The sequence below is a fragment of the Humulus lupulus genome, chromosome X (assembly GCF_963169125.1).
Source record: "Humulus lupulus chromosome X, drHumLupu1.1, whole genome shotgun sequence".
Lineage (NCBI taxonomy): Eukaryota > Viridiplantae > Streptophyta > Magnoliopsida > Rosales > Cannabaceae > Humulus > Humulus lupulus.
In genome coordinates, this window is record NC_084802.1 from 51,365,165 (window position 1) to 51,385,598 (window position 20,434).

The 20,434-nt window shown below is 41.3% G+C and overlaps 1 protein-coding gene across 1 annotated transcript; it reads left to right on the forward strand.

Moving 5' to 3' along the window:
* Positions 1 to 650: 650 nt before the first annotated feature.
* Positions 651 to 19,984, forward strand: LOC133805807 (kinesin-like protein KIN-UA). The gene is made up of 11 exons (XM_062243959.1): positions 651 to 661; positions 2,351 to 2,438; positions 2,566 to 2,745; positions 2,920 to 3,141; positions 3,243 to 3,394; positions 4,082 to 4,139; positions 4,666 to 4,787; positions 4,884 to 4,890; positions 5,007 to 5,098; positions 19,633 to 19,816; positions 19,904 to 19,984. The coding sequence occupies exons 1-11, from the start codon at positions 651 to 653 to the stop codon at positions 19,982 to 19,984; spliced, it is 1,197 nt and encodes a 398-aa protein (XP_062099943.1).
* The last annotated feature ends 450 nt before the right edge of the window (positions 19,985 to 20,434 follow it).

Sequence of the window (20,434 nt, forward strand, 5' to 3'; positions counted from 1 at the left end):
CTATACAGGTCGAATAGATCTTCAGCCTACATGACTGCAATATAGAAGCAAACAGTCAGGCAATATAGATGGAGATACCTACTAAATAAAGGAAATAAGATCAAATAAATTACAAGTAAAATATCCGAGCTACAACTACTGGTCGCTACATTACTTATTGTACTACTGCTACAATCACTCTCTGCCTTGAAGAAGTCTGAATTTAAATTCGGTGTGTATTTAAAGTTGTCATCCTCGTCAAATAAATGATAGGGAATGGGCAAACTGTCTATGAGTGAGAAGTTAGTACCGTTCTCATTCGAAGACTCAAGAATAGGCTCGGGATACTCAGAGACCTTCTGCTTTCCTTTTCCTTTTTGAGCAGGAGTAGCAGCTGCTCGCGGGGTGCTGGACGGTTCCCTGATGGTCACTCCCGTTGCTCTCCTCGGAGGTTGTGACACAACTTGATGTTGCTCGGAAATTTCTCCCCTAGTAGCACTTCCCGCAGTTGACTCCCTCACATTCTGGTGAGGTGCCAAAAGGCCAACTAGCCTTAGATTGGTCTCTGTGACCAACTCTTTGACACTTTTTTCAATATTTGTGATGCTGGCCAAGGATGCTACTCATATCTCCATATCAGGGGTGGGAGCTGGTCGATCCTATGGACCTGAATGACATCAAGGTTCTAAGGAATGTGCAAAAAAGCTAAAGGAAATTGAACGACCAATGAATAAATAATTTACCTCCTTTAGTGAATGCCAGATTGTGGGCGACTAGGTCTGGTGTTAAAAATTACTCCTGGAAGTACTTTCCCACGTTGGACTTGTGGGTAATATCACTCAGGAATGTGTGAGCAGATTCTTGGTGGTAGAGGTGGAAGAACCCCGTGTTGTTGTGATTGGGGTTGGACTTGAGATCGAACAAATAATTGATCTCGTGTGGCATAGGAATGGGCCACTTCTTGTGGCTGTACAGAATATAGAGAGTAGAGAGCACTCTATATCCATTTGGGGTGACTTGAAAGGAAGCGACCTTGAAATAGTTGGCCACCCCTTGGAAAAATGGATGAAGAGGCAAAGTTGCCTCTGCCTCAATGTGATACCTCGACCAGGCGCTGTAGGTGCCCCTAGGTAGGTTTTCCCACTGGTCGATCGAACACTTGATCAGGGTTATCCCAGGAAGTCCATACTTCTTCAGAGAATTCCCTACCATCCTAGCAATAATAACACTAGAAGGCACTACGTACCATTCAACTTTTGGTCAAAGGACGTCTTGAAGTCACGCTTTTGTTTGGATTCCTGGTTGGGAAGTGTTTTCAGGTTGAGGGCTAGTTGAAGGAGTTTCTGCCCAAGGAGTAGGCTGATTATCAGAAGGCTTGGCTGTTTTCTTTCTTTTTTGTGCGATGGATTTTACGCGACCCATGTTGGCTGGGCTGATCGAAAGTCTATTTGAAGGGTTATAAGAAAAGGGAATTTCCAAGATTAGCAGTGACGACTGATCTTGATCTTCGAGTAGCTGTGCGAGCAAGTCGTCGTCGATCGGCCTCTCACCTCCCCACAGGTCGTGGATGAAAATCTGCGAATAGAGAAGGGGAGATGAGAATCTATGGCCAATAGACCAAGAAAGTGGAAAAGTTGGAATAACGTTGCTCGTGTATAAAAGTTAAGATTTTATACAACCAGTAGCATTCTAACATAAACACTAAATCGTATGCGAACAGTTTGGAAAACAGATTAAAAAGCAATAGTGAAAAGGTTTTCAGGAAAAACTTTTCGACACTGAGAAAGGGCGGGAAAAACCTAGTTTTTTCTAAGTACTTAAAAATCAATTTTTTACTTTGATTTTACGCCCTAAATCTATGATCCTAACTCCCAAACTGATTCCTCGGCCTCATGCAGTGTTTTTCTCCTTATCCTATCATGTTCATACCTACATGCCCGACTGCCCCAAATCGTTTTTTTTTCCAAGAACATTCAGGAACTTCAAATCCAAAACAACCCAGAAAACTAAATATTGCATGGCATCTCAACGACGAAGAAGTTCAAGAAACTCACTTGGATAAAAATTGGTGAAAATTTATGAGACGTTGAGTCGAGTGGCTGGATAGAAACTCCGTGGATTGCCAAAATCGTCTGAATTTTCCAGGTTCTTTATGCTCTGTTCTTCAATGTTCTTGAGGAGAAATGAAAAGTAAAAAGTGAATTTGAGGAGTTATTTATATTGGTTGAAGCACGGTTACTACGGTAATGATGGGGGGGGGGGGTGATTTTTCGAGGCATGGAAAAGCGTGATAGCCGTCAAACCATACATTATTTTTTTATGCTTATGGTAACTAAATTAGATTCTTTTTCTTTTGTTATCATCCTAAAAGGTTGAAATTAGACTCTAATACATTCGAGCTAATTGAGTTTGAATCACAAATTTGTGTTTATGAAGTTATGGAAAAACCTATTGTGCAGGTGCATCTACATCAAATTTTCTTTCATGATTAGTGTGGTACTTATGCATAGCACTTTTATAATACAAACCATATTTTTGTAGATATTTCATTAAGTAACATGGAACTTTGTAATTCTCTTTTCCCAGAGTGTCCTAGATGGTTATAATGGGATAGTCATGGCATATAGGCAGACTGGTACAAGTAAAACATATTCTCTTGGAAGACAAGAAGGCACAGCTGCTCGTGGTATAATGGTGTGCGCAATGGAGGACATTTTAGCAGATATTTCTCTAGAGACTGATTCTGTGTCAGTTTCATATTTGCAGGTTGTTATATTTTCAGAAAAATTCTTTTATTTTTTTTATACATAATCATAATCTTATGTATATTCCTTGTCAGATATTTGATTTCATAAACAATCAAACTTGTTTTGTGCTTTGATTAATTTGTAATATTTTCCAAATGATCCTAGTTTTTTTTCTTTCCATCTATGCTTGCAGCTTTATATGGAAACTATACAGGACCTTCTTGATCCTGCAAATGATAACATTTCCATAGTGGAAGACCCCAAAACTGGAGATGTTTCTCTACCAGGGGCTACAATAATTGAAAATTGGGACCATATGAGTTTTGTGGAACTATTAAGACTTGGAGAGGCTCACCGTTTTGCTGCAAATACAAAATTGAACACAGAATCTTCTCGTAGTCAAGCTATTTTGATGGTAATACTTAATGTGTAATTCTTGGTACTTCAATGGTTTCGAATTTTAAAAGTTTTAAATTATTTAAGGTGGAGAATTAACAATCGCATAAACTGCTACAGGTAAATGTGAAGAGGCATGTGAAAGGAAGAGATTCAACTCTTTTGAATGAAAATGGTAACATCTCCCACATAAGTAAAATTCTAAAGGCTCCTTTAGTTTGGAAGGGCAAGTTAGTTATAGTCGATCTAGCTGGTTCAGAGCGTATTGATAAGTAAGGTATGAGTGTTTGAATTTCTTATTACAAAATGAGTCTTTTTTTATTGTTTGCTTTGTTGATTGGCCTTTATTCATAGGAACAACTTACGTTTAGCAACAATGCGGCATATGCTTTAAACTGAGGCAGTTTTTTCTCCACAGTTTATACCAACTTAAGGAGGAATTTGATTACAACTATTTATATAGAAGGCTAGATATACAATTAGATAAACTTATTATGGAACAGGAAAGGTAGCAGAAAGAATTTAAGGATGAAATTGAGAGAATAATCATAGAGGCACAAAATTAGATTTATGAGACTAAAAGGAATTACGCAGAAGCCTTGGAGGTAAATATTTCTGTTAATATTATCCAGAAGCATCATGTTCCTTTAAAAAATTTGGCATGTTTATTTGTCTCTTCAAGTGTGTTCCTTCATGTGTTAAATTTTCTTAAAAGCTAATTGGTCTTAACAACTTTTCATTTTATTATTTTTTATAAGCAAGAAAAGTAGCTCAAGTCTCCTTGTTTTTTTTAATACATGAACTTTTGATCTGATAAGTGCATATAGTTGTTTTAATTGTTGTAATCCTCATTTTTTTTTGTATTTGTAGAAGGAAAGATTAAACAATCAAAAAGATTACATGGAATCCATAAAGAAGCTTGAAGAGCAATTGATGATGAATCAATGAAACCATGGCAGTGACAAAATCGCAAATGAAGCGATAGATAATGGCACTGATGTGACATCTAACAAAGAGGTAATAATATCTGATGAGAAAAAGAACTTCCTATATAATTTTTTCTGAATGATACCTCTATTATCATCACAAAAGTTGGAAAAATAAAGCATCAAATCAAACAACACATTTTGCTTATTCTGTACTCTGATCCACCATAAAGCGTGTTTGGCTGCACTGATGTCTCCAAGGATGTAATAATTATACATGTCTAATTCAACTAGAACAGAAACAAACACTAAAATAAATGGTGGGAATTTATTAAATATAAAGTATTCACTATTTCTTTTGATCATCTCAATATCTCAGTCATTAAAAAATTGGCTTATACAATGATGAATATGTTGCTTTATTATAATGTCTTAAACTTAATATATGGAATAATAGATAACTGTAGCAGATCTATTTAGAAATAGATGTGTGACTTATCTTAAATTATCACTTAGGCTTCTGATTTTCATGTCATCTCTGGTCTCTTCATTCACTGTCCAATTCAACTAACATTTTAAATTATATTGTAATGTGTCTTCGGAAGTTTATTTCACAGAATTTGTCTGCTCTAGAGGAAGTTGTTGAACTCAAAAAAATGCTTCAGAAAGAAACTCTTCTAAGGAAGAATGCTGAAGAGGAAATTAATATTCTAAAATATCAACTTTCTCAATGGATAAGGTTAGAGATATGTTTCTTTCTCTTTTCTTATAACTCTAATTCATTGATACCTTTATGGTACCAGTTATTTCAAGTTACTCTCCTTATTATTCTTAGGATATCAGTTAGTTCAATAAGACTATAACAGACTATATTCTTAGGTATTAAATACTTGAAGTATTAATATATATATAAATCTCTAATATGTATTAAATAACTAGTTATGGAATAAAATTTCAGATTTTGGGAACCATTGAAGCTTCTGATGATCATTCAGTCTACAAGAAAAAGGGAAAACACTGGCAAAACTCTGGCAAAATGACAAAGATAAGGTGTGTTATCTATCCATATATAATATCAACTATTTATTTCTATGTTGCATGTTGGTATTTAATGCATTATATGACAGTTAAAGTGCAAGTTTTTATTGTTTGCCCTGAAACAAGCTGTAGCTAGTAATAAATTTATAGTTATGATCAAGCTTGGTCTGAGCCTTAATTGGTGCTTTTATTGGAAATCTTGTACTGGTTGAATACAATGAGATGTATTGATTATACTTAGGGACTCTGTAAGAAGCAAGCAAGAAAATTGTCCTTGGCTCGATTCTAATTTATTTCCTTTTTTATGACTTAATTTGCATTATGAGTACATATATCAGTTTTTATAATCTTCAGTAATCATTTCTTATATAATTAATATGATTTATTTCTCTCTTTTTTAGGAAAAAGTTTGTGAAATATATGGTGGTGATAAAAATCCTCGTTGCAAACTTTTGCTTGTAATTTGTTCTGTATGCAACACAACTTTTTGAATTATGTTGTTGTGTTGCAAGTCTTAACAGTTGAACACTTTTCTTTTGTTTGACTTATAGATCAAGATAGAACTATGTGAATCTGTTTGAACACAAGCCTTAATGGGAATACATACACATGCAAGATTTCCCTTGTATTTTGCTAGGATATTTTGTCCTCAGATATTGTTGGCTTGCTTTAGTAGTATAAATCATGTATGAATATAATATTTATGTCCTTTAATATTAATAGCGCTTTAATATTGTTGTTGTTTCATTTCAGACCAAGACACATATAGAGAGAATCAAATGGAAGGTCAAGATATAATTTTTGGGCTCCACAAACAAGCTTTCAAATCAAATACAAAGAACAAAGCATCATAATATTCTTAGATTTTTTTGTTCACTTTTTAAGTGAAACATGGAGGTTTTTTTTAAATTTTAACTAAAAGTTTATTATGATACCAAGTAAAAAAATTCACACAACACACAATAAATTTTCTTCCTTATATCACTGCAACACACAATAAGTTTTCTTCCTTATATCACTGCAACACACAAACAAATTCCAGAACCTACTTCTCTAAGAAACACAAGTTTTCAACCTTCCGTTATCACTGTAGCACACAATTTTAATCTCAGAACCTACTTCTCTACGAATGAATATTTAAGATATTCAAACTCCTCTAACATTTGTATGATATTAATAAAATAGTTAAGAGAACATATTTCCGTACCTCTTGCAATTAATAATCAAGTTAATTAACTTTGCAATGCTCCTTGCCAATTCGATCCAACCTAAAGAATATAATCAATACCTAAAAGATTAATACAAAATTAAAATTAAATGATACAATAAGTTAAAATTAAAATTAAAACAATGTCTCTCAACCCTCTTCCACCTCTATTGATCATTCTTTTCTACATTTTCTCAAGTTAAGGGTATGTTTATGGTATTGTATTATAATACATTGTGTTTTATAGCATATTATATATATATATATATATAATATGTTTGGTATTGAATTTAACTAAAATATTATATATTTAGGCAATACCATACATAGTACTATGTATATACAATATTTTGTGACTACCTGGTTTTAAAAGGCGATCTCTTTATACTAGCCAATTCAATACATATGCTTGAGGAAATATATGGATTATAACTCATTTTCATAATGAAAGAAATAACAAAATTACTGTCTCATACAATACTCTAAAATAAACTGAAAATTAAAAAAATTAATTTAAAATGTAAACAAGAGAATCAATCTAACAAACACTGAACAAGCTCATCTCTATTCTGAAAAAATAATGAAACAAAGGAAGCAATAATGATTATCAAAATAGCCACATTACAAAAATATTGATCAAATACTGACATTTTTCTTTGCATCATTTTCACAAACACTTAGAGGGCATCATCTATTACCTTACAGAGAGAGCTCATAACCAATGTAGTTTAAAGTAGTTAGCAAAATAAGAATAAAAGTGTGTTTAAAACTGACAAAAACCATATTAATAAAGATGCTTTAGAAAATCGAACTAACAAGACGTGAGAGAAAGACATGTATTTGAGAGTTTTGAAAGAAGTTTTCAAATACTTACATTTGTGAATCTTTTGGTGATTTTTCTTAGTGAAAATCTAACCTTCTACCCTTATGTGGAAGTAGACTTTTGTTTTTGGTTAGTTTCTTGTGTGTTTTGTTCTTCTCAAAACATATCATCCCTAGCATTAAGGTTGAGAGTGGCACATGTTTTCGATGGCTTTTACTAAAGAGTTCTACAGACTAGCCAATAATATTGCAGAAAAATCATCTAAATCAGGTGTTGAGCTCATATTTCAAAAGAAACAGTAAATTGGAATTCCACATCTGTTGTGCTGAGCTCCCGAGATGCATCTACCCCCAGGGATGACCTCAGATTAGGGGTTCCAAGCCTGACGCGCGAGCGATCTCAAAAGCCATGTGACCTCGGGAGATGTCATTAGCTCGAACGTTGATGAGAGACCTGGGAGAATAAGGCCTTGGAGATATATGATAATAATCTTGAACATCTACAAGGGTTGTCCATAAGAGACGTGGTCTACATTTATTACTGTAAATCCCCTAAAATCATGGGATATTATTTGATTAGTTATACGCCCCCTGGTCTTCCGGGGACGTTTCCTTTTATATCGGATTACAGGCATTTAAAGCCATTTGATTTATTTGCACAAAAAGAGTAACTACCCAAAATATTTGGGATAGTATTCTGCAATCTTCTCTATAAATATAGAGGTCATGCACCATTGTAAAGGACCGATTTTCTGAATCTTGAGAGAAAACTCTGAAGAATTCATCCTTGAAGAATTTTCAGAGATCATCTTGAGCTTAATAAAACAGACTTGTGGACTAGGCAGATTTAACTGCTGAACCACGTAAAAAATCGTGTTTTGTATTATCATATTTTTATTGGCCATTACTAGTTATTGTTTGCGTGCTCTTCTTTCACTGTTGACGAAAAATGGCGTCAACAGTTTGGTGCTTTCATTGAGAGCCTTAAGCATTCATTCCTGAAAAAGTCATGGCCACTAATAATCAGAACACACCTGAAGAGAATTATCCAAGACGTCCTGGGAAACAACCAATGGAAAAACCGGATGTTGAAGAAAGAAGTGGATCTTCCGATTCCCAGGGACCACCTGCTCCACCAAGGGATGAGGATATGTATTACAATCCTGAGCGGTATGTTCCCATTGTGGAACTTGAAAACCAACAATTGAAGCAGCAGTTGGCAGAGGCCAACAAACGGAATGAGGAGTTGGAAAGGATAGCCGCAGAGGCGCAGGTGGCTCAGCCCCCGCCTCTGCGCAAAAACCAAGTCCCTCCTCCAAGGGACGTACACGTTCCTCCCCGTAGACCCCGTGGGCGTCCATGAAAAGATGCTGCCACAAGGAGGCCGGCTCAACCTCCGGCACCAGCAGAGTCATCCGCTCCACCTAGGCCTCAGAGGAGTACTCGGGCTCGGGCCCCGGCTAACCCGCCTGCGGAAGTACCTATAGGAACTGAGAACAATCGAACCCCTGCAGAGGCTCGGACTCAGATACCTGGGAGCGCACCAAATGCGACCGACCCATCTCGAGCAAATTCTGGACCGTCTAGGCCGCGACATGGATGGTAGCCACCGTCGCCTATACGGTTTCCTCCATCACCTATAAGATATCCTTCGCCCCCCGCAGGAATGCTCAATTCGTTCGAGACCAGGGCGAAAGGCGTGCGGGAGGAAGACAAGGAAACAGGGAGGCTTTCCAGGAGCAGAGAGGCGCCCCATCTGAAAAAAGTCAAACATCTCGGTCTCGCACGGCGAAGACGAGGCGACATGGAAAGAATCCATCACGAAATAACCAGGCGACGAGTTTTACCAGTGATGAATCTGGAGATACCAGGTCGGTCAGCAAGCATGACCGAGGTCGTAAGAATACTGGAAAACGCAGAAATCGTCCCGACCTGCGAGAGCACCTAAATCAAATTCGGGGAAATGGTGACCCAATAAATCCGGACCTGAGGGATCGCTTGAATAGGCGTAGAGATCCCTTGTGGAGACGCGAGCCTGGGATTATGATCGATGACAACTGATTCCAGACAGTGCCTCTTGCGGACCCAGTCCAAGAAAGAATCGACCAGCTTGAAAAGGCTTTTAGGCTTTTGAAAAATGAGCAAGAGAATGATCGATATGAAGACTCTGACGAGGAGCTCGAACCGTTTGCTCCCCATATTTCCAATACTCCATTTCCTCAAGGGTTTCGGATCCCTCACGTCCCAACGTTCGAAGGAAAGACCGACCCGTATAGTCATCTGAGCACGTTCAACACCATAATGAGAGCCAGTAACGTGGGTTACGAGCTCAGATGCATGTTGTTTCCAGCATCATTGACAGGACCTGCCAAAAGCTAGTTCGAAAAATATAAGAGACACTCAATAACTTCTTGGGAGCAGTAGTCTAAAGACTTTAAGAAGCAGTTCAGAGCAATGATGGGGGTTAGACCAGAGGCATCAACCTTAACTAACGTTCGACAACAGTTGGGCGAAACACTAAAAAGTTACTTAACAAGGTTTAATCTAGAAGTCGCCCGAGCTCGGAACGTGGATGACAGTGGGCACCTAATGGCTGTCCAAGCTGGCATAATGCCGGGGAGTGCCCTTTGGGATGACATGCAAAGAAAACCAGTGAGGTCCATAACCGAGTTTAACAGACGAGCGCAGAGGTTTGTCAATGTAGAGGAAGCGAGGTCGACACTTAATGTGACTTTCCAGCCCGAAACTACAACGATAAACGTCAACTCTGCCTCAACCTCGGCGGACCCAGCAGCTCCAAAGCCTGTCGCGGAAAACCCCTCCAAGAGGAAAAAGAACGAAGGGAGTAACCCCGAAACCGAGGGAGGAAAGAAAAAGAAAGGGGAGAGATATTTCTCCGTGTATAGAGTATACACCGAGCTCAATGAGTCTCGGGAGAACATATACCTGGCTAATGAAAACCAGGTCCTCTTTAGGCGTCCGGACCCGATGAGAAATCAAAAATCCAAGAGGGACTCCAGTAAGTATTGCCGATTTCACAGAGACACCAGGCATACAACCGATGAATGTCGACAACTGAAGGACGAGATCGAAGGATTGATCTCAAGAGGTTACTTTCGGCAATATGTCAAAAACCAGAGTACTAGTCAGGCGACCGCAAGCCAGAGAGTAGCCGCGCCTCCAATGGCACAAAACAATAATTCCCGAGCTCGGGAAGAGGATAGGCCCCCGCCGATAGATGGAGAGGATGTAATAACCATCTCGGGAGGGCCTCATCCCGTAGGAGTAGGCAGGAATGCCCAAAAGAGATACGTTAACGAGCTAAAGACTGGGGATGGGTCTCCTTATGAACCCGAACCTAGGGCTCCAAAAAGCCAGAGGATTAAAACACAACCAATAACCTTCACCGAGGATGACGCGTCCCATGTCCAGTATCCTCACCATGATCCTCTGGTCATCACTCTCCAGCTGGCCAATAAAAGGGTCCACCGAGTTCTCATAGACAATGGGAGCTCAGTCAACATTCTCTATAAAGCAACCCTCGAAAAGATGGGACTCTCCCTTCGCGACCTAAAAGCGTGTGCAACTACTTTATATGGCTTTTCAGGAGAAGGGATCGCCTGCATGGGATCCATCGAGCTCCCCGTGACCTTGGGAGACTACCCAGTCTCGGCAACCAAGATGATGGAGTTCGTGGTAGTAGACTTACCACCAGCCTACAATGTGCTGCTCGGGAGACCCGCCCTGGTCGGGCTGGGGGCAGTTTCATCAGTAAGGCATCTGGCCCTTAAGTTCCCAACCCCTAGCAGAGTCGGAACATTGAAGGGAGATCAATTAGCAGGGAGGGAATGCTACAACATCTCCTTGAGAGGAAAGAAATAGACGAGCGCACAAGCACTCGCCATCATTCAAAACAAAGACGGAACTGTCTTAAAGATTGACGAAGAGATTGATCCAAGGTTTGAGGAGAAAGTTGACCTCGAACCTTTAGAGGAGCTCGATGAAATTCAGCTCGAGGAAACCGATCCCTCGAAAAAGGTGAAGGTCAAAAAACACCTCCAAGATGAGACAAAATAGCAAGTAATTTGCTTTTTGAAGAAAAACCAGGATGTCTTCGCGTGGTCGCACTCGGACATGGTGGGAATAAGTCCGAATATAGCAAGCCACGCACTGAATATAGACAAGAGCTTCCCCCCGAAGCAACAAAAGCGAAGACAGCTGGACGAAGATAGAAAGAAAGCACTAAAGGAGGAGGTTGATAGGTTAAAGGAAAACCGATTCATTAGGGATGCCTTTTACCCCGACTGGGTGGCCAATCCAGTGTTGGTCCCAAAGCCCAATGGGACGTGGCGAACCTGAATCGACTACTCAGATCTCAACAAAGCTTGCTCGAAAGACTGTTTTCCGTTGCCGAGGATTGACCAGCTCGTGGATGCCACGGCGGGGCATGGCCTGATTTCCTTCATGGATGCCTATTCTGGATATAACCAGATTCCCATGCATGCCCCTGACCAAGAACATATGAGCTTCATCACGGATAAGGGGCTATACTGCTATAATGTCATGCCATTCGGGCTCAAGAATGCTGGGGCCACATACCAGCGGCTCGTGAACATGATGTTTTCAGCAAATAGGGAACAACATGGAGGTTTATGTTGATGACATGCTTGTCAAGTCTCAACTCAACAAGAACCATGTTGATGACCTTGAAGAGTGCTTCGGCGTGCTCCGAAAGTATAACATGAAGCTAAATCCTCATAAGTGCACTTTTGGGGTATCTTCAGGAAAATTTCTGGGCTTTATTGTGAACTCTCATGGAATCGGATGCTAACCCCGACAAGATCAAGGCCCTGATTGACATGCCCTCACCTCGAAGGCATAAAGATGTCCAAAGTTTGACTGGCAGGATGGCAGCCCTAAGCAGATTCATCTCGAAATCTACGAACCGTGGTCTTCCATTTTTCAACTCATTGAGAGGAGGTAAGAAATTTGAATGGACGGAGGAATGCGAGCTGGCCTTTCAGAAGCTCAAAAAGCACCTTGCGGAACCACCTGTCCTGTCAAAACCTGAAACGGGAGAAATAATGTACCTATACCTTTCAACCACCGAACACGCAATAAGCGCAGTGCTCGTTCGAGAAGAAGAGAAGATGCAAAGACCCGTTTACTACATCAGTAAAAGATTACTAGGGGCAGAGTCAAGATACCCATTGATGGAGAAACTCGCGCTCAGTTTAATTCATTCGTGTCGTAAACTCTGCCCCTACTTTTAGGCGCATCCCATCCATGTGCTGACTGATCAACCACTTAGGCAAGTCTTATCTAAACAAGAAGCTTTAGGTCGACTTCTTAAATGGGCTGTTGAGCTCGGACAGTTCGAGATCACCTACCACCCAAGAACGACCATTAAGGCATAGGCGTTGGCGGACTTTATAGTGGCCGACGACGAGGTAATAACCTCGGCCCACGAGCTGTGGAAACTTTACGTCGACGGCTCATCAAATGAAAATGGAGCGGGGGCAGGGGTCATTTTGGTTACCCCCGCAGGGAGCAGATTTCATTCTACCTTAAGATTTGGTTTCAGAGCGTCGAATAATGAGGCTGAATACGAAACTTTACTTGCGGTACTTCGTATAGCAAAGGAGCTCAAGGCTAGGGCTGTACATTGCTACAATGATTCCCAGCTCGTGGTAAAACAAATCTTGGGAGAATACCAGGCTCGCGGCACAAGAATGGCAGCTTATTTGGAAAAGGCAATATCTGCATTGGAGTGTTTCGAATTTTATACAATCGAACAGGTTCCCCGCGAGCGGTACTCAAATGCAGATGCCTTAGCTCGGCTCGCCACATCCACTGAAAATGAAGAACTGAACGTTGTGCCCATAGAACACCTATCGGCACCTATCATTAATGATCCAGAGGAGGAAGATGTGTGTATGATCGAAACATAACCTACCTGGATGACCCCAATAGTTGAATATCTCGAGAACGGAGTCCTTCCAAGAGACCGGAACTAGGCTCGAAAGTTGATGTATCAACTTCTCCGTGACACCATTTTGGACGGAAAGCTATACCAAAGGGGATGTTCCATGCCGTTACTTCGGTGCGTAACCCCGCCGGAAGCTAAGAAGATCATTGAAGAAATTCATGAAGGGTTCTGCGGAGATCACACCGAGGGGGCATAGCCTGTCCAAGAAGATCATACGCCAAGGATATTTCTGGCCAACTATTAAAACGGATTCTTTCGAGTACGTGAAGAAATGCGACAAATGCCAGAGATTCGCCGCAATTCCCTGAGCTCCACCATCTGAGCTGACCATGTTGACTTCCCCATGGCCTTTCGCGGTATGGGGCATTAACCTCATAGGCTCTCTCCCGACTGGCAAAGGCGGAGTAAAATATGCTGTAGTCGCCGTGGATTACTTCACGAAGTGGACGGAGGCTGAACCATTGGCAACTATAACTTCAAAAAAGATCCTTGATTTCGTAGTAAAAAGCATCGTGTGCCGATATGGGGTGCCAAGGAAGATCGTATCTGACAACGGAACCCAGTTCGATTGCGACTTGTTCACCAACTTTTGTGAAAAGAACGGCATAATAAAGAGTTTTTCATCAGTAGCTCATCCTCAAGCGAATGGCCAGGTCGAGGCTGTGAACAAAACTCTCAAAAGCTCTCTGAAGAAAAAGTTGGAGGAGGCGAAGGGACGGTGGCCCGAAGAATTTCCCCAAGTCCTATGGGGATATAGGACCACAGCTCGAACATCAACGGGACATACCCCGTTCTCTCTAGCATACGGTTGCGAGGAAATGTTGCCCATTGAGGTCGAAATCCCAACGATCCGAACTCAGATTTACGATCGAAGTTCAAACCACACTCAGCTCCAGGAGACCTTAGACTTGATTGAAGAAAAACGAGAAGAGACCCAGTTAAGAAACGCTGCCTACCAGCAGCGAGCTACCAGGTATTTCAACAAGAGGGTTCGAGATCGAAAGTTCGGAATGGGAGATCTGGTGTTGAGACGCGTATTTTTGGCAACGCGAGATCCGGCAGCTGGAGTGCTCGAGCCAAATTGGGAAGGACCGTACCAGATAGAGTCAGTCATTCGGCCCGGAGTGTACAAGCTTGCGAGATTGGACGGGAGCCTGGTACCGCGAGCATGGAATGACGAACACCTTAGACCTTACTATCAGTAGTATAGGAAAAGTGTTGCCTGTAACCATGATTTTCTATATGTATTAGTTTATTTGCTTTTGAATTCCATCAAATAAAGATCTATTTCGTTCAATATGTTATCTCTTTTTATTTTTGCAAATCTCTCTTAATTTAATAACCTATGGTCACACTCATAGGATATTAAGGGGGCATCATCGGTATATATACCATTGATATAAAAAATAAAAAACATAAAATATTTGGATGTAACCAGATATGCGAGCTTAGATAGTTTGGACAACCAAATTATCAAAAGATAATAACGTTTGGATTTAACCAAATGTGAAAACTTAATAGGTCTGGAACAAACCAGCTAAAACTAATCGACGAGTTGGAATTTAAACCTACTTAGAAATAAGTCGAGATCGAGGCTGGAATATCTTAAAGAAAAATAGTTTCGAACTCATAACCTCGGGGAGATAACCGAGGATGAGAAAAAGTAACTAAGCAATAAGATATAACTAAACCATTCACATTACATACCATACAAGTACTTTCGAGTTCATGGTTAAAGTAATATCCAACCTTGATGAATAACGAGATCAGAAGCGGATAATTCGAACAAACTATGCGTGAATGCATCGAGTTTCGAGTCTAAATCCAAACTATGTTTGTATAAACTGCTCATTCATATAAAATATGCAAAATATTTCGAGCCAAGAAGTGTAAAGCATATAAAGGTCAATATAAAAAAAAACAATTGTATCAGCCCTACGGGCATAAATAAAAATAGTTACAAAAATAGAGGGACGCAGCCCCGAGGTAAGAATCAAGAAGGAAAAGTTCCCTTGGCTTTGCCAGCGTCAACGACACTAGACACCGCAGGACGAATAGCATGACTATCCTTCTGAGCAGCCTCTTGAGTGGCTTCACTCGCCTCAAGACGGGCACTCCACCGCTCTACATACTTGGCCTCGAGAGGACCCAGGAAGCTGGTAGCAAGGTCGGCGTTGTCAACCCAAATTTTGTACATGGCCTGGTCGACCGCCTTCTCCTTCTGCTCTTTGAACTCGTTCAGGAGGCGGGCCTTCTCACCTTCCATGATGTCGAAAGTAGCAGCTTTCTCCTCTTCGAGCTTAGTGTTAGCCTTCTCCAGCTCGGCAAGATGAGTCTTCGCCTGTTCGAGCTCGGCTTTTGTCTTCTCCAGCTCCGCGAGACGGGCCTTCACTTTCTCAAGTTCGAACTTCGAGTCCTTGAGTTCATCAGCCATCTTAAGCTGGAGATCCTTCGACTCTTGGACCAGAGACATACTCATGTGCACCTCGTTGGCCAGCTTATAATTAAGCTGTGCTGAAACGACAAGGGCCTGAAATACAAAGAACGAATTAGATCGCGAGCTGAGACACAAACAGTTAAAGGAGAGTTGCGAAGGCTACCGCGCTAGTGAGTTCGATACTCTTATCATAAAGAGTATTACAGTCCGAGGCCTTGTGCACAAGGTCCCAATGGTCGGTGCCGAAGCCTGAAAAACTCTGACCCACTCGAGAGAGGACGTCCGGGCTAAGCACAGCCCCTTGGGTCCCAGCGGCGCCGTCAAGCCTGAACTCCTCAATATGAGGTCGGGCCGTCGGTAGTCGAACCTTGGTGACGGAAGGTATCTTCAGGGGCTAGCCAACTGTTATTTGAGTGTCGGTCGAAGGAAGCGAGACGGGCGCAGTTGAACCAAATGCATCAACCTGGGCAATCGGTTCCTCGGTTGTGCTCGCAGTAACCTGAGCCATTGGGGTCTTCTCGAGGCGTCTAGGGACCTTGGATGGTCGGTCAGACCTCCGCGAGGCTCTCGGGCGTCTACTCTTCTGAGCTCGAGCTCCCTCATCACTAAAAAGCACAGCGTCGAGATCGGGATCCATGGCACCTGCACAGTTCCAATCGAAGTTAGACATAATCATAATGAGCTTGGAAAATAAATAAAAAAAGAAAAAACCAAGTAAAGAAAAGACCTGACTGGAACTCTCCCTCGAACTAGAGCTCGGGGACCATGAAATTCCCCCATCTTTAGAAGAGGCGGGGGGAGTACCTTCCCTATAGGTGGACGTCAACCTCGAAAGTTCCCTATAATCGTTGGTCCCATATTGGACAGCTATCCCGTTCCACACCTCGTCTGAAGTATACATGGTGTCATACTTCCCGAGCCAACTATCAAACCTATGAACACAATCGTCTACCCAACTCCATATGTAGAAGTGGTATCTATCATACGAGCATGAAACTAACCTATCGGGTTTATGCTTTAGTAAGGTGGGGGACCACATTCTCGAGGTAAGGATGGCTTTACCTTCATCTGAGTCTAAACTCGAGGCTTCGTCATTAGCCTCATTCCCCGATGGCGGACTCCTTCTGCGAACTAGAAGTGGGGGCCTCACGTCTCTCCTCGAAGGAAGGACGCCTGTGGGCAAAGGAACCTGCTCCCAATGTTCATACTTTTTATTGGACCAGTCAAAGGTGGACTGACCCTCTCCCAAAAGTCCGCAATCTCAGAGCTTATCTTCATGTAAAAGGTACAAGAGAGACCTCCTACCATGAGGGAGTTGGAGCAGGGTCTCTCTATGCCCCTTCATTGCCTCGTCAGGAGTAGGATGCTAAAAATTGGCTGGAAAGCAAGACACATTTCAACTAAGTACGGGTCTTACAGCTAAAATCCCGAGCACAGAGATAAAGAAAACTGGAATACTTACGAATCCGCCTGAATGAGTAATATCGAGACCGGGACAGGCCATCTGTCCAGAAGAAGGCTTTTTTGAAATCAGGTGGATGATTAGGGAGATCTTCAAAGACCTTTTTCTCTTTGGGATAGCTCGAAAGATAGTAAAAGCCATCTCCTCCCCGAGCTCGGGAGGGGTTGCTTTTCAGACAAAAGAGATATAAAATCTCCTGAGGTGAAGGCCCTTCCCACTCCAGCTCCTGGTATAGCGACCTCAGGGCAGACAGAACCCTGTAAGAATTGGTGTTGAGCTGGAACGGAGCCAACCCAACAAAATCCGTGAAGTCCTTGAAAAAAGACTTCAAAGGCAATAGCGCCCCCGCCTTCATGTGTTCCTGGCTCCATGCCACGTATCTCAGCCTATTGTCACGATCCCCGGGGGCATAACAGCTTTGTTCGTGAGCGGCCGGAGCTCGACACTTCAAAGAACTTGACAACCTGAGGCCATGGAGAGCTAGAATGTCAGTTATCTGACTTGTCGAGGTAACCAACCTCCAATAGTGCTCGGCCTCGAAAATTTCTTTCCTCGGCTGCGAGGAAGAAGGCTCCCCCATCAATGAAAATTGAAGTTCTCCTGGACTATATGCGACGGTGACCTTTAATGCGGGGTCGAGGGGGATCGGCCTAGGCCCTGAGTTGGACTCTGGATAAAGGGCCTCCCGAAGAGTTCTCCTTTTCTTCTCTATGACCTCGTTTATTTGGCGGGGATAATGAGCTCGAATATCCTCCTGCTCGCGTGCAAGATCGTACTCACGAATTCGACGTTGATTCCGAGCAAACAACAATTCTAGGCTCGGGGTTTTTGGCGAGTAAGGGATTGCCAGCAACGACCCCCACCATCTTTCCAGATTCTGTGACATCTAGCGAGAAAGAAAAAATGGTGAGGGCCATGCATGCAAGAATACGAGCTCGATAGGACGAGCTCGGAGTTTAGGAACAAAAAAAGCTCGATACTAAGACCCTTATTAAAGAGTCAGAACGTGTGTTCCACGAGAAAGGGAGGAGAGTAGACAATTTTATTTTTTTTGAGAATCCCAAAAATTAGGGGAAAGAGAGTGGCGGATAACCAGAAAAGGTAACCTTGGGTATCGTGCATTTTTCAAAGCCAAGGTTTTATACCCGATATCTTGGTGTACAAGAAACGTCTTTTAAAATTTTAAAACCCAAAAAACAGAAATCTTGCTCAAACATCAAAACTAGGTATGAACCAGTGATGTAAACCCTGTATGGAAACTTAAAACACAAGAACAATATGAACAAAAACTGGGATAAGGGAAAACAAAGATTGGACACTTACATAATAATGGCGATTGCAGAGAAATTGCTGACTGAAGGAGAGGCTGCAAATATGAGCTCACGGACTCGAACAAACTGGAGGTCCTTTGTTTTTTCGGCTGAGAGAGCATGCACGAGAAAGAGGTTCTCTGGGATGGCCTCTGGTTTCGTCCCTTCCATTTTTTGTTTCTGATGCGTGTAAAATAAGAGGAAGGAGAAGACCTTGAATATATAAAGGGAGAAAAGTGATAAAAAGGATTAATCTGGGCCATTGGCCAGAATCCTCATGAAATCCAACGATCAGGGGTCAATGACATGATGGTACCAAAAAGGTGGCAGACGAATGATCGTGGGCAGGTTTCCAAGGTACTCAAGTACCATAAATGAGCAATATCCAACCGACGCGTGTCCATTCTCAAGTGTGTGATGGTACGGTTCCCGAAGAAAGTAGTTCAAAAGTTTCCTTCTCTTAGGATTCGAACAAATACTTTTGAGGGGGAAAGATGTTATACCCAGATTTCGAGCCATGATAAATGTGACCTAGAAAGCTGGATTCGCAGCGAATGAACTCGTAAAGTCTGAAGTATGTTTCAAGACTAGACATCAAGCCTGCAAAGCTGAGACGACTTCGAATATGGTAGCCTCAAAACCCACACGATCTCGAAGGGGAGCTCCCGAGATGCATCTAACCCCAGGGATGACCTCGGATTAGGGGTTCCGAGCCTAACGCGCGAAAGCCATGTGACCTCGGGAGATGTCATTAGCTCGAACGTTGATGAGAGACCTGGGAGAATAAGGCCTTGGAGATATATGATAATAATCTTGAACATCTACAAGGGTTGTCCATAAGAGACGTGGTCTACATTTATTACTTTAAATCCCCTAAAATCATGGGATATTATTTGATTAGTTATACGCCCCCTGGTCTTCAGGGGATGTTTCCTTTTATATCGGATTACAGGCATTTAAAGCCATTTGATTTATTTGCACAAAAAGAGTAACTACCCAAAATATGTGGGATAGTATTCTGCAATCTTCTCTATAAATAGAGAGGTCATGCACCATTGTAAAGGACCGATTTTCTGAATCTTGAGAGAAAACTCTGAAGAATTCATCCTTGAAGAATTTTCAGAGATCATCTTGAGCTTAATAAAAAAGACTCGTGGACTAGGCAGATTTAACTGCTGAACCACGTAAAAAATCGTGTTTTGTATTATCATATTTTTATTGGCCATTACTAGTTATTGTTTACGTGCTCTTCTTTCACTGTTGACGAAAAACGGCGTCAACAGTTATCCTTAATGAGCATGATTTTCCTCACTTGAAAGCCGAGTTGGTAGTGTTTCAAATGATGCAGGTGGAACAAGTAAAAGGAACATAGCTGAGTTTGAAGTTAAGTTGAGAAACTTTGAAGGAAATACTCAAGCTAGAGCTGATATGAGTGAGCAAAGTGAATCTGAAACTGAGCTAGATGCAACAGAACAACAACTTGATCTATCTGGGTATCAACTGGCAAGAGATTAAGAGAGAAGAGTTATACAACCTCCAGCAAGATATGCTGAAGCAAACTTGGTGGTTTATGCACTTGCATCAGTGCAGCAAACTAACACACCAGAACCCAACAGTGTTGGAGAGGCTCTTTCAGGGAAGAACAATGCTGAATGGAGTCAAGCAATGTAGAGTCCAAGAACTTAACTTAGCTAGTTATATAGTAGTAATAATAGTAATAGCTAGTAGTAGTTATAGTATGTTTATTACTGTGGATTTTGGTTCAAGCCGAGAATTAGTTGGAAACTCCTAGCAATAGGTATGGATTTTATAAGTTTAACCTATAGTTTAAGAATATTAATTATAACATAAGGTTTGGTTAATATTGTTGGTTATTAATATGATAATTATTATTACCTAAGGTTTAGATATAGCCAATAAGAATATGACACTTGTCATGAGCATAGTTATTCCTAAGGTTTAGATAGAGCCAATAGGATTATGACACTTGTCATATGCATGGTTATTAATGAATTATTATTTTAATGATAAAATAAGGGAAATATAAGACTTAGTCTTCACCAGAATCTGTTAGGAGCATGACATTTGTCACAATTTTATTTATTTGTTGATTAGGTTGAT